We start from the raw sequence: 22,446 nt of genomic DNA, 5'->3' as shown, positions 1-22,446 counted from the left end.
AGACAGAGAGCGAAAGCGAGTAACAAAGTTTAACGCAAACACAAACAACAAGGCAAGGCAAACGAAGAACCGGAAGTGAGCTGCAAAGGCATAAAACAATAGCAGCCAGATACAAATACATGCAGAGAGGCAGTGGGAGTAGCAGAAAACAAGCCGAGAGCAGACAGTTGGGCAGGACATAAAAATGGTCGGCATGGCAGGCTGGCTGGCAGCCTGGCGGCTGTAGCTTGGGCTTATGCATGGACTCCATGAGTCTGACAGCGTAAACATTCTTGTATTTATTTTTTTATTTTATTTTGTCTTGTTTTTTGCTAAAACAACAATCAGCGCAAACGGCGTGGCATGAGTGATCCAACAGCAAAGTGAAACTGAGACAATAACGCACAAGCTGCAATTGTGTAATGTTGATACAGATGCCAGCCAGTCGCCAGCCAGCCAGCAGCCAAAGGTAGCAGCCAGGTAGCACATGTGGCACAAGTGGCAAGTTTTCAGTTGACAGATTTATGCTCACTCATACTCACACCCACACACACACGCTCAAACACCTCAAGCTGCTTTATTTTTATTTTTGTTGCTTACGGCGCTCGTATCAATCAATTATGCTACGTGTGCGTATACGTAATTTGGCTAAACAAAAGCCATGGCGAGCAGTTTGCATTGAAATTTTAGCCTACAATTACTTTAAGTTTACGGTATAAAGTTGCTCAAGGATAAGCTTTGCAACGCCCCAGCACTTTTCTTACTCGAGTTGATATGTCAAACAACTTCAGTGTGCGTGAGCGTGCGTGCGTGAGCGTGCGTGCGTTGGCGTTTAATGTCACGCCCAAGCATCGTCTTAAATGAAATCAAATCAAATCAACAGCCCTCAGCTGTTGCTACCACACAATTTGTAGTTGTACGTTGTCTAAAAATAGCGTTACCTAGCTGTCTGTCTGTCTGCCTATCTATTTTGGAGCTGTCAGTCGCTGCTGCTGCTTGCGTTGCCAAAATTTTGCGGTTATTAAATTCATTAAGTATACGCAGCGTGAGACTGTTAGACTGTCAGTAATGATGATAGATGCAGAAATTTTTGGCATTTTGTAAGCCAAGCAAACTAATTAAGTGAACTCCTCTACACAGCTAATAGGCCAACTTATTTAGCTGGGGTAGAACTTTTAGCAATTCAGCGCTCATTTTTCAATTGCTGTTAAATGCGCATTCATTAGTCATTTAAAACAGGCATTGAAACTTTTGCCCAACATGTTAAGCATTGCCTAAATTAAAGTCTACGCTGTCTGTTGCGCTGCGCTACGCTTATTTATTTATTTACTTTTCTTTTGGCACGTTGTCAAAACTTTTCTAATTATAAGCTAGCTGTCTGCTAAGGCACAAAGGTTGCCAGTCCCAGTCCAACTCCAAGTCCATGTAAAAATGTTGATCAAAATTGGCATACATTTTTTACGCCTCAGCGAATTGTTGCTGTTGTCGTTTTTCGTTTACGCGGCGCCGCATTTGGCGGCAGAAATCAACTTCCGTTGTGCAGCGGAAGTGAAATGTGAAATTTGAAATTTATTATAGGTAATACTATAAGCAAGGAGGCTGGGTTGAGTGGCTGAGTGTAAACAGCAGCGCCAACAAAATATTTATGTTATTAAAATGAAATCATAAAATCAATGCGCAATATCCGCTGGCATCGCAATAAATCTAATACAAAAGCTGCCTGCTATGACCACTTGACCAATAGACAATTGAGTGTCGGTTTAAATTAGTCTAGTCTGAAAATAAATGCCTAACATTTGCACGCATTCTTTTGTATTGCAGGTCAGCAACAACAATAACAACAACATCATCAACAGCAAGCCGCTTGTACAATGCAGCAACAGCAGCCACAACAGCAACAACAACAACAACGACAACAACAACTATTATAAGCGCAGCTTTAACCAAAGCCACCAATTCCAATTGATTTCTGCCGCAACGTTATACATTAAAATCATTCAAGCTGGCGTCGTTAAAGCGTAATAACAATAATATAAGCAATTATAATAACAATATAATGTGGAGTAGTACTATATCGCCAACAAACTCTAAGAAACTATTGATCGGAAGCACACGAAGCGTTGATTATGTCGGTGCAACAGCAGCAGCAGCAACAGCAACAGCAGCAACAGGCAACACTAAAACCGCAACAGGCACAGCAGCAGCAGCAGCAATTTCCAAAGCAACTAAAACGCAACAAAAGACAGCGAAGCCAACAGCAACAGCAAATACAACAAAAATCTCAATTGAAATGGAACTTCATATACAAAATAAGTGCATTTCGGCATAGCGTATCACTCTGGAGGGTGGTGCGGAGCCGCCATGGCTGCAGGGCCCCCTTAAAGCCGCATTTTTGGGGGCTACTGGCGTCGGCAAAACAAGCATATTACAGGTAAGAGCAAACATTAAACATTTAAATGTATATAGAGTGCTGCCAAAGAAAATATTTAAATAGTTGTGCAGTTTTCATTATTGCAGCCACAAATGAAAACCACTTGCAACTATTTATACAATAAATTTCGCTCTCTAAGCACTCTCAATTAATAGAATTTGCATTGCTATACGCCCAATGCTACGCCCACTGTTGGGTTCGAGTGCGAGTGCGTTTTGCATAATGCCCATTGCACTTTTTATGGCTACAACTTGCCAGCTTAGCTGCTGGCTGCATTATTAATGCCTCACCAGAGTACAACCCAAATGGCAGCCAAAAAGTTAAGCAGGTTAGCAGCAAACTTTTAATAGGCCAAAGCCACCCAAAGCAGCTGACACCCAGCTACCCAGCACTTTCACTCCTCCCTCTGCCCTGCTTGACACTGCTTCATTACTCTACACTAATTACATTTGCGTGCGTGAGCGTATGCGTAAGCGTAAGCGTATGCGAGAGCATCGTTAATTTGATTTACAAAAGCGGCACATCGCATCACAACGCTACGTTGCGCATCCATTGTGGTTTATCTTTTGTAATTAAACAATGGCTTTGGCACAAAGTGCTGCAAAATGTGTTTCTATGTGTGTGTGTGTGTGTGTGTGTGTGTGTGAGCGCAGCTGCGTATACTCTTTGCTTAGAGCATGCTTAGGATATGACAGCACTCAAAGTATTTAATTGGATTTGGCTACAACTTTTAGTTTGCTTATCGATTATTGTAATCGAAATCGTTTTGCTTGCAAACTCAGCAGTCTAAGTACATGCACTTGAAATAATAAACCTCTTCGCAGCAGCTGCCAGCGCAAGCGAAATATATAAAGTAAACTCGAGTCGAATTTCAATTTCGATTTACTTAGCAAAATGATTTCAATTTCAGTCGAAACTTGCTAGCAGCATATTCTATTTCAAAGAGCTGACGCTGCTGCGCCAATTACAGCTCTAGCTTAGCTAATTCAATTAACTGCAACGCAACAACTGCAGTTGGCAGCTGACAATCGGCAGTTGCAAGTAAGTATTAGACTATTTACTATTTACAGTTTGTTGTATGCCATTTGCTGTCCCTTTGGCATTTTCGCAGCTGCGCTTAATGTCTATGAGGGTCCACTGCACAGCTGTGTGTAGGATGTGTGCTATTTATTTGGCTAAAGTTAAAACGTGTTTATGCTTTTAGCTGCCCACTCAGACGCAAACCCCAACCACGTTGCTTCTTTTATTGTGTGTAATGTGAGATTTGCGCATTTTTACGGTATTTTAAACGCTGCAAAATCAATTACGTGCTGTTTAATGGCTGTTTTTGTGGTCAGACAGAGCGACAGCTGCGCACAAAGTTTAACAATATATATAAGTGTGTGTCTGTCTGTGTGTGTCGGTGTGTGTCTGTGTGTGCTTAGAGGATCTACGCAATAAGTCAATAATAGCTTACATTAACTTAGTGGTGATTGGCATTGACTGCTTCTATAGCAACTATATATTTAAACATATACGTACGTATACTGCGCTCCAGCTGCCCACACAAATCTCTCAATATTCGTAATGCTGAGTCAGCGCATAAGCTACTCCCACAAGTTGCTGCTTAGTGGTAGTTGCAACAGCAGCAGTAGCAACAGCATCGTCTCAGCTACATCCAAAAGCTCTCAGGCGTGCATAACTCAAAGCCCAGTTCGTAATATTAGCAACTAAAGCCCCCAGCACGAGGCAAACTTACGTTACGGTACGTGGTCGAAACGATGCCATTAACCCGCAAGCGTTAGCTTTAAGGCACAGGTTATATAAGCAGCGCCGTCAAGGCAAAATGCCCCAAACATAAAGGACACGCTGGCAAAGGCATAAAATAAATTTTTGCCTAAAAAAAAGAGAAAAGGAACACAAAAAGAGGCTGCCCCAAAAAGAAAAAAAATGTGCCTGAAAACCATTATGAAAAATGACTGTGTGTGTATGTGTGTGTGAGTTAGTGTGCAACAATGTAGCAAACTGAAATGAGTGACAGGCTCAAAGGATATTTAACGCCTGATTGCGTTTTAAAGTAAAGTGTAAGTCATATTGTTACAGTCTGCCGACATTGAAAGGCACAGATTGCCAATTGTTGAGTATGTTACTCTGTCTGTGTGTGTGGGGCGCGATAAGCCTGGAATTGGCAATTGGTATCATTGCTAAACTTGCTGTCCATGTTTGCAGTTGGTAAGGCAATCATTTGGCCATTTCGCCAGCGCTAATCTAATTTACATGCAAATGCCGACTGTCAGTCAATCAGTGGAGCCATTGTCGACAACGCAGCAAATTCAACTGCAATTTATGCTCGCTACGATTCAATTACATCAGAGAGTAGCGAGCGGGGCGACAAACGAAAGTGGCCAGCTAATGGCAGCTGCCCTGCCAGCTGCTTAAAAGCATCAATGCCTGCCGAAGACCCAAGTAATTTTAAATAACACACACAGACACATACACTAATACACGCAGCACTTACTCTAAGATGTATGTATATAAGTGTTGGGAATACGCCGTCGCAGCGCTTTTATGTGCCGTAGCATATCATTGCGTTTTATTTTTATTGAACTGGTAATTGAATAAGGAATGACATTGATGGCCTTGCGTGACTCCTTTAACGTGGTCCTGCCGCACAGCTGGACGGCTTTGCGCCTCATTTTATGCGTCTGCTGTAGCCCCATAAAGTGCGCTACATTATCTGCCACATAAATAAGCTAACCAGGAGGCCAAAGACTTTTGAGCACTTTACGCTGCGCGCTATGTAAAATTATACAAATGGTTATGCATGGCGTATGCGTAATTTTTTATTATGCATTACTTGCATTTGATGAGGATTTCATTTGATTAGCGCCATTTATTGCTAGTTTACCCAATGCACTGTATATTAGAAGGCGATAAGGAGGGAGAGCGAGCGCGTTTAGCAAATTGATGCACAGCTATAAATCGTTGAATTATCAAGATGCAAACAAACCGTGCTGAGGATTAGATTAATGATGCGCCAAATGCCAAGCCAAATGCTTGCTAACGACAAATTGAGTTGGAGCTACAAATAATTACACTAAAAAATAAGCGCCATGTGTGTCTAACTACACTGTTAAATAAATTTAAATGGCAAATTCTATGGCTTCCGGACTTTTATAATTTAGTATAATGTATGCGCTGTGGTACATTCAAGCATATAACATATTACATATGCTGTGCTGCCATTTTTCTGCATACATGAGCACGAAGCACAAAATTCGTAGCACACTTTTGCGGGTATGTACATTTTTAATAAGCTAGAAATACGCATACAATAATAGACCACATGCACACATTCAGTGAACTCGTGCGAGTGTGAGTGTGAGTGTGCGTGTAAATGTAAATCCGCGCAAAGATTTAATACTCAGAATGAACTGATTGAAAGCGCAGTATTCCAGGTATTTCGCATTTAAAGCAACATGTAATAAATTTTATTTAATGTGTAGCCTAAGAATTAACTTTTGTAGAACTGAGCTCGCTCAATAAAAGTATTCGAATTGATGCGTAAAAATTTATTGATATCGTTATTTACAACATTTAATTTTTTCTCTTAAATTGCAGCAATTTTTCTACCATGACTTTCCCAAGACTCATCAGACAACAACGCGTCGTAAAATTTATAAAAACTGTTTGGTCTGCGACAATTGCATACGCGAGCTGATAGTACTGGATGTGCCGCCCCAGGTGAGCATCCCACCCAAACAAAAAATAAAAAAAAAACTGAAATAAGTATTTAAAATATGCTGCAGCTGCCTGGCAACTTGGCTTGTAATTTGATTTCATTTTAATTTTTATACGCTGCATAAATTTAATAGTATTTTTCAATGCGACTGCACAATTTTCCACTGCATTTCAGCGGCCGCTACTGCAGCAGCAGCTGTTGCTGTGGCAAGGGCTTAAGTAAATGGACAAACACACACACAGACACAGACACGCACCTGTTCAAACTGTGAAGCAATACCTGCTTGCTTGCGGTTACATTTTATTAAATCAGTTAAATGAATTTATGCAAAAATTCGCACAGACTGCTTGTTCAAGCTGAAGGCGGCCCAGCTGCCAGGCTTGCGTTGATGCATAAATATTCACAAGTTCACTTAGTTTGGTTGGTTATTTTTTGTTTTCATGTTTAATGTTACTTTACTTAAGCTTGTTGTTGCTCTTGTTGATGATGTTGATGATAATGCCTGCTGTTGGTAATGTCTAGACTCTGACTTGCAACAGCTGCACTTGCAGCTTAAATTTTTAATCAAAGCCCGACGGGCGTTGTTTATCTTTAAGCAGCAGGTAGCCACAAAGAAAATTATGGGCAAGCTTTACTCGAGCTTAACAAGGTTTTATCGCCTGCCAAATCTACAAGTTACAAGCTATTAATTTAGATTTATACAGTGAAGAAAACTTTATCATATAATAACATAGTTGCAATGAAATAAACTATAATTTAAACTCAGTAAAACATATAAATTTTAAATTAGGCATCGCTTGATAATAATTCACATCTAAGAAATATTTGTTATTCGTGTTTACTGCAATGGTTATGAGCTCCACCTGTTGTAGCTGCCCTAGATCATTTACTAGACATATAATTTATCAAACAGTGTATATGATGCATTTCTTTATGACTTACAATGAGCTTGATCAACATTCGCCAGCGACAGTATCTTGAGTTTTGGTAACTTTGCCAGTAAATCAATAGGGCATATAGCTGCATCCGAAAAGACAACCTCAAGCTTTTCAATATTTTTGCAATAGAAAATAAGTAAGACCAAAAAAATGCTTTTGGGCACTGTAACTTGAGACTGCTTTATATCGAGCAATTTGCATTTCTTAACGTTTGCTCCAGCCGCACTCAAGAATTCACGCCAATCCCAAAATGTTGGCAGCATGCAATGATGAATCTCGGCATAGCAGTTGTTGGCTATATACACGAATACCTCCTGTAGTATTTCTGGAAAAGCTCTCTTCAAGTTGAGTTGATCCAATAGGCTCAAATGCGAAAATATGGCAACATAGCATTCGAAATTCAAGTCCATTAGACTTTTGCTGTCCATTTTAATGATTTTTATGTTAAACAATCTTTTCAATGCCTACGTTTTCTGCTTCAAAAAAGTTTAATCATTAATTAATTAATAAATAGTACAAATAAACACATTTATGAAGTTATCAGTTCAACATTGTTGCTATTCAGACAATGAAGCGTTTCATTGTTACTTTATCTATATTTATTGCTTAAATATGTCTGATATACTCATCTATAATGCTCAGTACAAATATCAGTTGTCAAAATGTTTACGCTTTCGGCCATTATCTTTAGTTTTCATGATTTAACTTTAAAAATTTTTAATTGCCCTTAAATTGCTGCACGTGTAGGTTTCTACTTTTTCTCCCCAAGTCCTTTTACGATGCTATTATGCGCATGAAAGCTCAATTATTGCCAGCTATAAAGTTTGCGCCCGAGTGCCATACTTTATATGCATGTATTTGTGACGCTGTGTATGTGTGTGAGCGAGAATGACTATGTTGTGGCCAGTTTATTATACATGGCTGATTCTACAGCATCTCATGTGAATACAACTACAAGGCTTGCAGCGTTGCCAGAGCTGTGTCCAAGCAGCAATTAAGCAGCAGTTTACAAAGCCGCAAATCAGAAACTGACACCAAAAATGTTTAGCCCATGTGGGGCTCAACAGACGGTTGGCGGGTGCGGGTGGAGGGGACATTTGGCTTGTAGCTGTGGCTTGACTTGGCTCAGTTTGTTTTGCATTTTTGCCTGGCCAGCGCTGAATAATCATAAAATATTTATAGCACACACACAGAAACTGACAGCAGTTCGACCTTATTCATTGCGCTCAAGCTGCATCCGGCGATGACTTTGCTGCAGCTACAAAAAGAGAAATAAAATAAAACAGAGCAAGGACTTGACGAATCTTTTATGCGCTACGTGGTTTTACACTTGCTGAAAAACTATGCCTATACACACCCTTTTCCAGGGCTATAAATAACACAGCATGACAAAAGAACAAAGCATAAAATACAAAACACAAAAAAGAAAATTACAACAAGTGTACATGAACAAGCAAACTGCAACAGAAGAATTTTTCACATTAAAAGAGTTGACAAGCAGCAGCACAAAAAGCAGTTGCCAGCTAGACAGACGAGACGGTGAGACAGTGAGGCCCAATCCCCATTGTCATATTAACCACCAGCCAAAGGAAAGAGCAAACCAGTGCCAGTGACCCAAATTGCAATGCTTGCCTGTAGTACAACACCGTAGTCAGGCTTTCAATGGCTTTCAACTTATTCATGTCCATTTTGGCGTGAATTTGTTTTCGAGTACATATTTTAATGCATACACATATATATAGAATTGGTCGTTGTTGTTGCTGCTGCTGCTGCTGCTGTTGTTGTTGCCAGCCATTGTGCTGACCAAATAGCTGCCTCTTTATTGTCTGGCACACAAGTGGGTGAGGGTAGGCCTCAACCATGTTTTGTATTCGTTTTTTTGCGTTTCTTTTTTTGGAAGCTGAATTGCTGTTTATTGTGGTGAATTTTTCATCGTCAAGTGCAATGCCTAGCAGTCATAACTCAAAGTCCACCTTAATGGTGGCCACTTGTACAAACAGCATTCGACTCGCCAACAGATTTTGCTGGCAGCAGCGTATATGTTTGTATGTGTGTGTGTGTGTGTGTGTGTTTGTGTTGGAGGCCATTTAGTTGGTCATTGTTTATTTTAAGTGGCCAGCACAAGTTGAAATGACAATTTATAGAGAGCATAGAAGTATTACGTATGTGTTTGTGTGTGTTCGACTGTGTGTGTGCAGCCATTTTGTTTAATTTAATGGCCTAGAACTAAGCCTGCTTTAGTGCTAGCATAAAACTAAATCACAACAAATGCTAAAGCGCGCAGGTTTTAATATTTAAATGCGGCATAAATCAATTAAGCGTGTCTTTTAGGCTTAACAATTGACAAATAGGCTTATTAAACTTGAACCTGTAGTTCGAAGAGCAAGGCCGGCAATGCAACAATTTTTCAGTCTATGCTAACAACAATTAAAGCAGCAGTACAAACCTTAACGAGCTGCTCACATTTCAAACGAACGCACAGCTCTTAATTAAGCACAGAAACAGCAGCAGCAGCAGCAACAAAAACATCAGCAACAAACAGTTACAATAATAAGAGCATCAACTGTGGGCGGGGAGAAAGCGCAAATTAAATGAAATTTAATCAAAAACGTAAATCTAGCTAACTTACTGTACAGTGCAGGCAGGCAACGGAAGAAGAGGAAGCAGTAAGATAGTAAAAGAGTCTACTGGCTGGCAGCCAGAATGAAATAAACAAACAAACAAAAATAGCGTCAAGTAGGGCGGTAACCAAATGGGTAAAACAGCAGCAAGGAGCTCTGAAAGAACGAAAGAAAGAATGAAAGCGTTTTTGGTAAGGCAGACAGACTGGCGCCAAGTACTAGCTCTCGGACTCTTGAGCTAGAGCTGTCCGCTGTCATTTGTAAGTGCTGCCGGGTTGCTGCCGTGCCGGGCTGGCGGACTCTTCTACTATTTCTAATTCTTAACCTTGTGCCTTTTGCTTCGCCCCACGCTTGTTTCACTGTCTCGTCGGCCTTTGACTTTTGTTTGCGCCTAAATGCTGCGGCGTAAATTTAATTATAACGTTTACTTACGCTCTCATATATAAAGCTGTCTCGCTCTGGCCTGGGGCGCCATTTTCTTGCCCTGCTCATTAGCGCTGTATGCGTGTGCCTGTGTGACTCGGCACTGATTTGTCTTGTGGGACACGATTACGAGTGCAATAATGACAGAGAAAGAGAGAGAGAGAGAGAGAGAGCAGCGGAAAATAACGCCTTAGTGCTTAAAGCAAAAGATGCTTGAATGGGAAGCACACAAAACAATTATTGTTGTTGCTGTAATTTTAAATATCATGCAGTGTTTAAACTAATTGCCACCTGTAATCAACATTAAGCAGCGATTAACCACAATTGTACAAATTACTGTAAATATACTACTATTAAGTTTGCCAGCAGCAGCCGCAGTGTCAGATTAATAACAATTACTATGCCCACCGCATGCCGTGTGGCAAAAGATAAAACAAAAGCCTTTTAAAACATTAATACTAATTAAAGTTAATACAAAAAATAATTGAAATGCTGCCAAAAATATGAAAATCAGTAAAATAAAATGCTGCTTTTATTTTTCCAATTGTATTTGCTTTTCATACGCTTCCACAAATAAAACGCAACTCAACAACAAAACGACAACGTTTGCTGACGCAACTGACATAACGACACACATGTACGCAATATTATATATATATATACATATATATGTGTGTATGTGTATATAATGTGTACATATGTTGCTCGCTGGCAATATGCGCTGATGAAAAACAAACACTAAACCAATTGGCATTGGGTCGCCGCCATATCTTGCCAGAAGCGATTTCCGGCTGATAACTTTGCTGAATGGAATAATGGACATCCGCTGGGGCTGCGTACGGTGCACGCCTATGTGCTGGTCTATGACATGGGCAATTTGGAAACGTTTCAGGTGAGCCATAAAATGAAATCTATTGAAAATTGCCTAATGACCATTGGTGGCCATTCGAATTTCGCGCAGTACTGCCGCTCGATGAGAGATCAAATCTTGGATAGTTTCAGTCATCGTGATTTTAGCATAATTGTGGTTGGCAATAAATTTGATAGTGTGACTGATGTGCAGGCCAACTCGCAGGTAAGCAAAGCAAGCTACTGCTATGCCTTAACTATTTTATGTCATTTCATTTCATTTCATTTCGTTTTGCCATGGTTAACAGGAGCTCAAGGACATTTCGACGCTGGTGCGCAAACATTGGCGCTGCGGTTATGTCGAGTGCTCTGCGCAGTAAGTAGCGCCCTCTAGCGTCCAGCAGCACTTGCTAAACTTTTTTTATGTGCGTTTTTTATTTCTCTGCAGATACAACTACAAAATTGGCGACGTTTTTCGCGAGCTAATGGGCTGCAGTGGTGTGACTGGCGGCGCTGGCGCTGGCAGCGCTCTTGTTGGCGCTGAGTATTCACAATCAACTAGGAATAAAGGACGCTGTACAATACTGTAGCAAATGCTGCATAAGTTTTTTAAGCAACAAACATTTTGATCTCTAGCGCGTTATACCCCTGCGAGCTATTCTTATTATTATGATTATGATTTTCAGGGGGGGTTGTGTTGGGACGCTGGGGCGTATGCGCAATCTTCTTAGCATATATAACTATTATAATGAAAACACACATAGACACACACACACATACACATAGAAACACACATAAAAACAATGGCACGAACTTTGCACGTGCCCCCACCGCTAACGCTAGCTCTTGCTCTTGCTCCTGCTCCGGCTCTTGCATATTTGAGGCTACATATATATGCAAATATATATATGCTAAACTTCTTAGTTGCTTTCTAGATGGCCTTTCCCTTGTCGGCCATACGCTTAAGCATCTTTTGTTGTTCATTATTAAATCATAACACTGACTGCGACTGCTTTGTTTAAACGCTTTTGACATTCACGGTCTTGCGCATGCAAATGACGCTAATAGCCCCAACAGCAACGTGCAGCTGCAGCATGCAACATTTATGCAGCATACACAAAGCACAAGGCCCCGAAGCCCGCTTAAGCCTGCCGGTAGTAGTGCCAGCTGTCGATGCAAACAAATATTTCACTTACAATTTGTTTTTCTTTTAACAAAATTTTGTTTTTGTACGTAAATAGGCAATTAATCCCACCATAATTTACAATACATTTTATAAAACCAAATGAAACGAAAACGAAAATTGAATCTTTGAGAATCCGACAGTGTTAATTGGTATATTTATAAGTATGTTAGCTATATAAGCCGTATATACACATACATAGATATATAAATATATACATGCATACTTTAACGTTGTGATCATTTCAAGAATTAGTTATTAAGACGCCAAAGTCAGTTTGAAGTCAAGTATGAAACATAACTAAACTTAAGATTAGCTCGACAAATAAATAAAAACCAAGTATGTTATAAAAAATTAAATTGAATATTTAAGAAATTTTCTATTGTTGTAGAAATTGTTTGGCGCACAGCAATACAATCGAAAAAGAAAACTGCCTAAATCGCTTTGAGAACATTTTCTAGTGTTAGTTTATAGCATTTTGTTAAACATTTGTATAATAAGCATACGTATTGTTGGCTTTAAACAATTTCTATAACAAACAAGTTCGAATTTTAGCGCTGCATTCGAATACACAATTCCCATCTGAGAAGTAGTCAAGTATAAATGTAATACAAAATTACTAGCAGCTATAAAGCCTTAAATAATTAATACATACAATTAAACGTTAAATATTACAAAACCATAAGTGAGATATTTGATAAAACGCACAACAAAAACAACAACAACAACAAACACACGTGCTCTAATGTTTAGTGTAAACAATAAGTTATAGTTCAGGTTCAGGCGTTGTTAACAATTAGTTAGGTAACAGTTTAGTTTTCCAATTGCTCAAATAAACTGAAAAGCTGATGCAAAAACTGACTCTCACCACACTACTACGTAAACACTATACTGTACTCTTTCTTTACCTCAAACAACACGCGAAAGAAAAGCAATCAAGGCTGACTTTGTACATAGAGATTTCAAGAACTTTAGCTATAACTACTATACTTAACTCGAAACCAACTAAAACAAATCTAAGAAGTCAGTCAACAGAGCACACAGCTAAGATCTATATAGAGAGTATGCTATGTAATTGGTAAAGCTCGAATAATAAAATTGAGTTAAATTAAAGGGTAAAATATTAGGCAATAACATCAATGGATATTTCAAATAATGTTGCATATACTATAATTAAATTAGTAGCATTGTGGCTTTGATAAAATATATATATATATATATATATACATATACTTGGCATACATACAAACATACCATATATACACGCATACCGTTAACTGATTAAAAATAATAATAAAAAATATGAAAACATTTTAGCGACACCCATATTCGCTTACTTGTCAAAATGTGTTCATTGATTTTTCACAACAAATAAAAACTCACTTGATTTATGCTATAAAAAAAATTATGCTCAGCCATTAAGAGCAAAACGAGTAAGTAGAACTTTCGCTGAAAACCGATTTAAATATGTATGCTATCCCTTAAGTGTTAGTACGTTAGTATATGTAAATGAAATGAAAAACAAAAAACAATGAATTTGATTTATGGTATACTCTTATGATTTTCAAAGTTTACGGATTCGTCAAAATGGCTGTTAATTTTTGAAAATAAAAATAAAAGCTAAACGCTAATGTCGACACGTGAATAATTAAAAAGAAATGTTAAAAAATAATTGTAAATTTAAGCAAATCATTGCCTGCAACGCATACAACAAAATATTTGTAGCAATAAATATTTAAAAATTAAATATAAATAAATCAAATGCAATATGCTTCAGCCGCTTGTTGTTTGTTCAGCGCGTTCAAAATAAAAATGAAAAGCAAAAACTAAGCTTAAGAATTACACAGACACACACACCCACACAAACAAACACACACACATACACATATATGTACTTATTATTATAAGATCTAACAAAGATCGCTGTTTTTTTTATCGAGCTGCTATAAAATCATGTTACACAGTGGGAAGTGTAACCAAAAATGCTAAGCAATGCAAAATAAAGCCTCAGTATAAAAACTAAATAATAATTATATACTACTTTGTATGAACATTGTGCAAAAAGTATGAATTGTGAGCATATACACACACATACATGCATACATATGTAAACGACTAATCAAGTAGCAATGTAGCAAACGTTTTTGGAAAAACAAACAAACATTAATAACACTGACAAAAAGAAAAGAAACACGACACAAAACTTTCAAATAAAGTGATACAAAATGCAAGCTCTTGACTGATTCAATAAACCAGGTGGGCAACGGCAGTAAAAGCAAAGGTAATACTTTATAAGCTGAATGAAATTACGTATACGTATCTTATCAACATCTTGGCGTCTGGTCGCACGACTTTAAATGAATCAACAGCTGATTATTGTTATCAATGTTCAACTAAAAATAGCACAACACAATTAATATATTTTATGTTTTTATTTTGTAACTTACGCGCTTAGCCTAGAAACAAACATTTTATGGTTTTAGCAGCCAACGTTAATAGAAAAAAAATGATTTATACCATAAAATTTGGGCATATTGGGTAAATTAATAGCTAGGAAATGTATACCTAGGTACAACTTTCATAAGTCTTAATATTAGTTACAACGGCAGCGTGCTAACTAAACTTATGAATAAACTTATACTTATATGCATAAAATGATAGATTAGGCTCATACTAAATCATACAAATTAATAACTTACTAACAAAATGCTGACTGATGACTTATGATTGTTTAAAGCTTAAGTACTAAATGGCGCCTCGGCAGCCGCTCACCGGCTGTCTAACAACTTATCACTGTGGCTGCTCGCTGCTGCTGCTAAAGGTGCGACTGCGACTGAGACGCCTTGAGGCCTCCGCCAGTGCTGCCTGCTCGCTACGTCCGTCCACCAGATGTTCGGGTAAACGCAAAATATCGTGTAGCTGTTGCTTCAGCTGCTTTGTTTGCGGACGCTGCGTTGGCTGGGCAGACAGCATCTGCTGCAGCAGCATATATTGCTCGGGATACTGGTTGCCAAATGTATGGGGATAGTGGCCACCGCGCAGAGCACGCAATGTCTTAATACGCTCCATTTCAGTGGAGAAGTAAACATGCAACTCAAAGAAGATGAGACCCAGCGAATAAATGTCCACCTTGTAATCATAGTGTTGGCCCAACAGCTGTTCCGGCGACATATACAGATGTGTACCCACTTGCTGGGTGTGCCGTGCACACGAAGGAAGTCCGCTGTGATCACCACAGTCGTTCACTAAATTGGGTATTTCGCCCATATCGGTGACTAGACCAAAGTCACCAATTTTAATTTGGCCATCTTGCGAGAAAAATATATTGCTTGGCTTCAGATCACGATGAATGAGACCCTTAAGGTGAACATAATCCACTGCATCGACAATTTGATGAAAGATGTGCGCAATATGCGCAGCACGCTCCTCAGTCCGATTGTCCCGCAGCCAATCGCGCAAGCTCTCTTTGCGACACAGTTGCATTTGTATATAGAGGTAGACTTTGTTTGGCTTTTGTATGCCGGCACTTGGTGGCGTTGCCTGTGAATGCACGGGACGATTGTTATTGTGGGCCAGCGCCAAGGTTAGCGGCTTGCGTCGCGGCGCAGGATGCGATGCTTCATCGCTATCGCTCGAATTGTTTTTAGAGCGCACAGATACAATTTGAAATGAGTTTGTCGACAGCTGATGTTGAGTGGAATAGTTAATGTTTTTTAAATCAAAGGACGCCGAGTGTATGTCTATGGAAACGGAGCTACGTTGCACTTTCGCTACATTCTCTTCATTTGCAGCATCGTCATCGTCGTTGTCTTTACCATCATCATCATCATCATCGCTCTCAATTTCGGCTCGCAAGGCAGCCGACTGCGATTCACTGCGAAACTCTATAAGCGAATCCTCCTCCTCGTCGTCTTCTTCATAATGATTTATGTGATTGCTGCAGGCAGTGCTATTGGCTGCATCCGAGACCCACGATGTTAGCTGACGACGTTTATCCAAAGCATGATGCTCCATGGAAGGCAATGTGCTGCCATCAGGTGTTTCAATTTGTATGGAAGTGGACATTTCATGCGCCAGCAATTTGCGATCTTCCTCCTCTTGCCAGCCAATTGGTGGCGTTTCTACCCAAGACTGCAATTAAGGCAATTAGTTTACAAGTTTAATAAGTAAATCAATAAACTTACATGAAAATAGCGCACAATATTCTGATGTTCACAGCTGGCCAAAGTGCGCGCCTCACGCATGACTCGCTGCCTGGATGTCTCCTTATTGGGCAACGTAATACGCTTGATGGCATAATGATTCTCATCCAGCTTATTCTTGGCCTCAAACACAACGCCAAAACCGCCACGGCCCAGGCACTGCATAAGCTCAAATTCAGTTTGAAAACGCGATGTGAAGTGTTCGCCCGAATGTGTTGTCGACTCGGAAAGGGTGCGCTGCGTACTGAGTCGCTGCTGATGATTGTTAGACAGCAGTGGCACTACAGGTCCCAGCAGCGCCTGGGTAGATGCCTCTGTGGCCTCAATGGCCGTTTGCACGGGCACATGTCGTTCGATAACTAAATATTCGCGCTCCACACGCTGATTACGTTGGCCCATGAACATGTTGAGCAATACAGCTGAGGTAAAAGCAATAACCACAATTTCCTTCCACCAGAACCAAAGCGATAGGATTACCACTTTGACGGGCGCATCAATGTCATCCAAACTGAAGCCAAGATCATCACTAATGCTATTATTACCGCCATTCTCGGTGACATTGCTCTCCTTGGGCTCTTCGATAGCAGGACGGCCATCGGGCGTTTCATTTGAGGCGCATTCCAGCACCTGTCCCGGTTTTTCCCAAAGTGCCTCTGCATAAAAATAGAACCCATTGCCATTTACAAATTCGGAAGCATTTAGCACAGATTGCGCGGCCAACGAAAAGTCCTGATCGTCATAGGGCACCAGTTCATTATGTTGATTGCTATCGCCAATGACAGCTGGCTCACTACCGCCTTGGAATATGACCAGAGCATTACTGCTAGCCGCTATGGGTCGCCAAGGTATTTTAGGCATAAGACTGGTGTCGCCTGAGAGCTGCTGATAAAGCTTTGTTTGATCTATGATCTCTTGACGCAGCCGAATGGACTCCTGTATGTATAGCTGCTTCTCATACATGCCCAGATAAATTGAAGGTGCTTTATTGGGTTGTTTATCTTTAAGCTTTTCCTCTTCGTCGTCCTGCTGTTCTTGATTCCACAGCCACTGTGAAGAGCTGAACAAATCTATGGATTGAAGCTCATCGGACTCATTGGTGTGCCAGGCGCTAACTATGGGATGCTTAAACTGCAAACAAAAAATAAATCATGAGTTTAACAACAAACAAGCATAAATAAAGCGCAGGCTTAACGCTTACCTGATGTTTCCAAAGCATATGCTGTGGCTCACTCTTGCTGAATGCACAAATTATGCCTTCAGGCACAACAACACGTATATCCACATCCAGCACGGCCAGCTCCAGTTCGTTGCGCGGCTGCTCATGACAATCGGCAGCTCGCATCAAGTCCAGCTCGTGCTGTCCAACGCTAAAATTCCAGCGTTCAAGGCCCGTGCGTGATTCTACAGCGCGAACCGTCTGCGTCTGACGCCGCACCACAAGCACATCATCCAGCAATGCATCATGCTCCACTACATAGCCATCCTTATCACGCAACTGTTCGCCATCCTGCTGCTCTTCGTGCTGCTCAGTTTCCTCAATGGCATCGTTTATGGTGCGATCATCGTTTGTCGCATTCACACAACCATTTATGGAGCATTCATAGAGTAGTTTTCCTGTGCGCACAGAGATGCCATAGTTACGTGTCTCCTTGCCACCAGATATAACTAGATCATCGCTAAACTTAGCACTCGAACTAAGTAAATGCTCTGCTGTTATAGGTATAGGATCTATAGAGTCACCATCGAATTTGTAAATCCCGCCGCTAAGCGATGGTATCATGCGTACAAATTGACCATTATTGGTCAGCTCCAATCGATGTATGCTGGATGAGATAAGCGCTCCGGGACCCGTTTCAATGCTCCAACGCATTTTGCCGGACTTGGCGATATCCAAGGCGCTGAGACGTCCATCGAGTGTTGTTATATACAATAACCTGAGAGAATATAAGAGAGAAAACAACGTAAGTACATAGAGTATATAGATTGACGCCAGGTGACCATGACCATGATCAATAACAAAATATGTATTTACATACATAGGTAATTGCGCTTATCGGAATCAAACACATGAAAACCGTTGATTAAATGCAATTAAATTTGAAGATTTATTCACATACATAAATTTGCATTATATAAGCAAACCGATTTCAAAAATTGTTTGCAACAAGCAGATATGAGAATAATATATTTTGTAAGCAGACTCTTCCAGTTTACTCTGTTATACGTGTATGTGTGTATACTTTAAAAACTAATGTATTATTTATACATACATATATATATGTATACAACTGTTTATCTAAATTTTCCAATTGTGCATTTTATGCGTAGGGTCACACTTTCAGCTGTCTGCCAATTGCAGAAGCACACATCAGTGCTATCTAGATGGAGAAAAAAGGGGAGCGTCGGAGGTGTGTGCAATGTCAGCTGATTTCCCGCATATAAACAAAAGCGCGCCAACGCAGCCAAACAGTCAACAAGTGTTTGGTCCGCACACACACACACACATACACATGGGGAGATGTCGCTGGCCTCGCTACCCAGAAGCGAAACAGCGTACAAAGCAAAAATGCCAAGAATGGTGAAATTCGAAATTATTTTAGGTAAGCTGAAAGTTTAAACTTAGCCTATACTTGTATGTACATACATATATATATTATGTATGTGTGTAGAATTTTTCGCTTTGTTTGTTTGTTTATAATTATTGTGCACATGGCAAGTTGTTAAAAACAAGCTAGCTGACTTGTTTTAGATTGTTGTTGCACTAGATCAATATTTTGTTAAAGGTAGATGTTTAACTTTTTTTTGCAAATGACTCACCGTCTTTTTGATAAGCACTCAGACACCGTCAACTTACAATTATGCCTTTTCAGCATAGCTTAAGTTTTACACTAGTTTTCACAAGAAAATTAAAATTTCTTATTTTCTTGAATTTCACAATAGAGTTTTATTTACACTTTGCACTATATATTCTTGTAAATTATGTGCAGACAAGTATTAAGCTTTTTATATTATAAAAACGAATAAGTCTGGCCTATGTTTATTTAGCTGCAGTCGTTTTACACTCTTGTCTTTTAAGTAGAACTTTCCAGAACTTTTGCATATCACAAAGTAGGCTTTGGTGCTTCTTCTTACCTACGTCCAATGCGTCGTTCCTGTTGTTCCACACAATAAGGAATCGCCGGTGGAGTGACAGTTGGCAATGCAGCCTGTTTATCAGATTCAGATAGTAATGGTGCTTCAACATTTGATGATGCTGCTGCTGATGTGGGTGACGTTACAACGGCCGCCACAATGGAAGTGATCATGGTGTATAGGAGAATGCGCCGGCGGGAAAGCTTTGCAATGCCTTTCAAATCATTTTGCATGCCCATAGTTGACCTCTTTAAGCCGTAATGTGTAGTGGAATGTATATTTAGCTCTTAATTGGTTGTTGTGACGTCGACGCAAACCGTAATAACGGCGCTGTCGAATTTACTTTGGTTACAGCTGCAGCAGGAGCGCCCATCAAAGCTAAGGCACATTGCTGCATTGGATACGCGTTTTGGGATGAAAGCCGTTATTGCAAAATAGCAATTTGCAATAACTTGACGTGCCAAATAATTTACCACAACACCAACACACGCTTCTTAGCCGAGATTTTTTTAACTTAATCAACGCATGGATGACAGTGTGTTGCTTGTTCAATAAGCAGTTCCATTGAGCGCTCATCGAAGAGAGCTACTGAATTATTTCGACTATGGCGCGTGAACTTATACATTGTGGCAACGCTGTTGCGCAACTTAGGCGGCAATATTTAACTTAGCTTAACTTTTTGTATTTTTAAAATTTACAAAAGCATTATTTATTATTTATTTTTTCACTTTATTCATTCGACGCACCCAATTTGAACTATAAAGTTCCCTTTTCTTTTTTTTAACATGTATAGTTAACGCTAACAAAAATATATGTTTATTTATATATAATGCAAAATATATTTAGCATCTAGCCAAATTATGTAATCAAAAATATTTGTTAGAATCTGTAACTCTACTTTTTGGATTAAAGAAACGTAAAATTATGTTTACATTACATAAATTTAAATTATTTTAATTTCCGGCTAAATTGTTGAACTGTACTATTTTGTTGTTTTTTTGGGAATTACAAATAAATTGCATGTAAATAAATATATAATTAATCAAAAATTATTTAAACAATAAACAATGCTTTGCACTAGACGCCGCACGACAACTCAAAAAAAAAATTAAGCAAATCAAAACCAAATCAACCGCTCTGTCCAAAAATTGAAGGAACTCAAAATGAATGCAAATATTGTTGTTGTTGTGGTTGCTGATGTTGTGATAAAAAATTATTTGGGTTTGTTGCTCAGTTTTCCATTGAACTTCTTAGTAGTCCTCAATTGCTATAATTTGTGGTAGCTTAGCGCTGGACGTTGGTGTCCCCACCCCCGTCGAGCTACTAGCTGCCGTTGGCATTGAGTTGCCTAAAGTTGTTGTTGTTGTTGCTGCTGCCGCTGCAGACGTTGCTGCTGATGGTGTTGCTGCTGCTGCTGCGGCCGCTGTTGTCGTTTGCGAATCCGGCGTCTGTGCGGCTAATTGTCACTTTGAATTGCCACCAAGGGAGGCGGCACCCGCAGACTCATTGACGCGCTGATAACGCGGCTTGTTCCGGGTAAATGGTAAATACTTGTATTTGATCATATGCTTGATTTGCCGCTTCATTGTTATGCAGAAGAGTGTGATAAAGTACATGACCAATATGGGCCAGAATACGGGCACATTGAAGAAGTCAAAAAACGTGCAGAACAGGCCAATTGCCGTGCTCTTTGTCACCGAAAGCCAGAACTTGAATTCGGGTAGTCGGCGTATGAACGGTCGAAACTCCTCATTGCTGCGCGTTGGCAAATTGGGGCCTTCGTCCTCTTCATCCTGCGCATACGGATCAAACTCCGGATCGATTTTGGGCGTTAAGAATGCAATAAACAAATTCAGGTGATAAATGCCCAACGCATAGCATATAATATACCAGCCTTGATACAGGAAAATGCGCAGAACAAACAGCAGCAACACGAATCCAGCAAACACCCAGCGCATTTGAGTGTGCGGAGTGGAGCGATCCAATGTCGACTGGTAGGTCTGTAAGGCCAATTATTAGAAACCTTTATTAGTCACACTAATACAATTATTATCTTAATTGCTTTGCACTTACCTGTGATAAACGTATAAAGAATTTCTTAACGCCACCACTGCCGCCACTAGACGACGTTGAGGGACTACTGATGTCCTCGTTCATCATTGCTACCGCAGCGTGCTTGCGCACCCGTCCCCGCCTGACTCACACAATAAACGCTTTGCGCTTCCAGTTGACAACAGCAAGGCAACCCAATTTGTTGCTCACGTCGCTATTGGATGCTATTGCTGACGATGTAACCACGTCGTCTGTGGCTTATATATTTAAATAAAAGAAGCAAACACAAAATGGAAACTTGTGTATTTCATTGCCCTTCTCTTGCTCTTGCAAATTTATTACTAATTTGTATTCAGATATCAATGCTTGCTGCGTGCAATGTGTTTTAGTTGTCTTTGACAGGATTTTTGTTTACAATTGTTGATTTATTGTATATTAATTAGATTAAACTACGAATTTTGTCGGCGGCAATTTATTGTTCTTTTTTCACACACATTCACCACGTCATTAGTGTTGGGCAGTGTTGACAATTCAGTTTTTCCCGTCAAAGTCTGTCTATTTTCAAAGTCCAATTGCGAGAAAAAACTGAAAACAGAGGGAATACTGGCCTTATTTATTTTAAAATTTTGCTGTTTTCGCTATTTTATAAAACACGAAGCGTTTGTTATATTAAGCCTAAACATTATATTTATAAGAAACTTTCTGGTATAAATAAGCACATCTGAATTTAGTTCATAATTTTTGACTCAGTTGGATTTTCCGCTAAAAACATATTTTTTGTTTCAAGAAAGTTGGCAGCACCGATGCTTGCGTTCGGCTGCGAGCGTCCGAATAAGAATAGCGAAATTAACACATATTATCCAACTGACATGTAATAAGTGTGAGCAGGATGCAAATAAAAAACCGACTGTCATC

At 39.7% G+C, this 22,446-nt stretch overlaps 4 protein-coding genes across 7 annotated transcripts; 1 reads left to right on the top strand and 3 right to left on the bottom strand.

Moving 5' to 3' along the window:
* Nucleotides 1–1,834: 1,834 nt before the first annotated feature.
* On the top strand, nt 1,835–12,479 carry LOC108601989 (ras-like protein family member 10B). The gene is given in 6 exon segments (XM_017989983.1): nt 1,835–2,410; nt 6,011–6,133; nt 10,892–11,005; nt 11,075–11,188; nt 11,271–11,338; nt 11,411–12,479. Coding segments are annotated over 6 exon segments (936 nt in total). The 5' UTR covers nt 1,835–2,035; the 3' UTR covers nt 11,553–12,479.
* Nucleotides 6,871–7,514, bottom strand: LOC108601990. Of its 3 annotated transcripts, none has more exons than XM_017989984.1 (2): nt 7,074–7,514; nt 6,871–7,020 (listed from the first exon to the last, which is right to left on the bottom strand). In XM_017989984.1, the coding sequence occupies exons 1-2, from the start codon at nt 7,495–7,497 to the stop codon at nt 6,881–6,883; spliced, it is 564 nt and encodes a 187-aa protein (XP_017845473.1). In that variant the 5' UTR covers nt 7,498–7,514; the 3' UTR covers nt 6,871–6,880. The 3 variants fall into 3 exon arrangements, with proteins under 3 accessions (XP_017845473.1, XP_017845475.1, XP_017845476.1); XM_017989986.1 differs by having other exon boundaries at nt 6,871–7,008; XM_017989987.1 differs by having other exon boundaries at nt 6,871–7,003.
* Nucleotides 12,480–14,729: 2,250 nt separating the features above from the next.
* Nucleotides 14,730–20,007, bottom strand: LOC108604270 (eukaryotic translation initiation factor 2-alpha kinase). 2 transcript variants are annotated; one of them, XM_017993666.1, is made up of 4 exons: nt 19,480–20,007; nt 17,546–18,281; nt 16,330–17,475; nt 14,730–16,276 (listed from the first exon to the last, which is right to left on the bottom strand). In XM_017993666.1, the coding sequence occupies exons 1-4, from the start codon at nt 19,716–19,718 to the stop codon at nt 14,936–14,938; spliced, it is 3,462 nt and encodes a 1,153-aa protein (XP_017849155.1). In that variant the 5' UTR covers nt 19,719–20,007; the 3' UTR covers nt 14,730–14,935. The 2 variants fall into 2 exon arrangements, with proteins under 2 accessions (XP_017849155.1, XP_017849156.1); XM_017993667.1 differs by lacking the exon at nt 19,480–20,007 and adding an exon at nt 18,384–18,470.
* Nucleotides 20,008–20,484: 477 nt separating this feature from the next.
* LOC108601894 (protein RER1) lies at nt 20,485–22,071 on the bottom strand. The gene is made up of 2 exons (XM_017989868.2): nt 21,553–22,071; nt 20,485–21,479 (listed from the first exon to the last, which is right to left on the bottom strand). The coding sequence occupies exons 1-2, from the start codon at nt 21,637–21,639 to the stop codon at nt 20,943–20,945; spliced, it is 624 nt and encodes a 207-aa protein (XP_017845357.1). The 5' UTR covers nt 21,640–22,071; the 3' UTR covers nt 20,485–20,942.
* Nucleotides 22,072–22,446: the final 375 nt, after the last annotated feature.

The sequence above is a fragment of the Drosophila busckii genome, chromosome 3R (genome assembly GCF_011750605.1).
Source record: "Drosophila busckii strain San Diego stock center, stock number 13000-0081.31 chromosome 3R, ASM1175060v1, whole genome shotgun sequence".
Taxonomy (NCBI): Eukaryota; Metazoa; Arthropoda; class Insecta; order Diptera; family Drosophilidae; genus Drosophila; species Drosophila busckii.
This window is presented reverse-complemented; position numbering and strand designations above follow the sequence as displayed.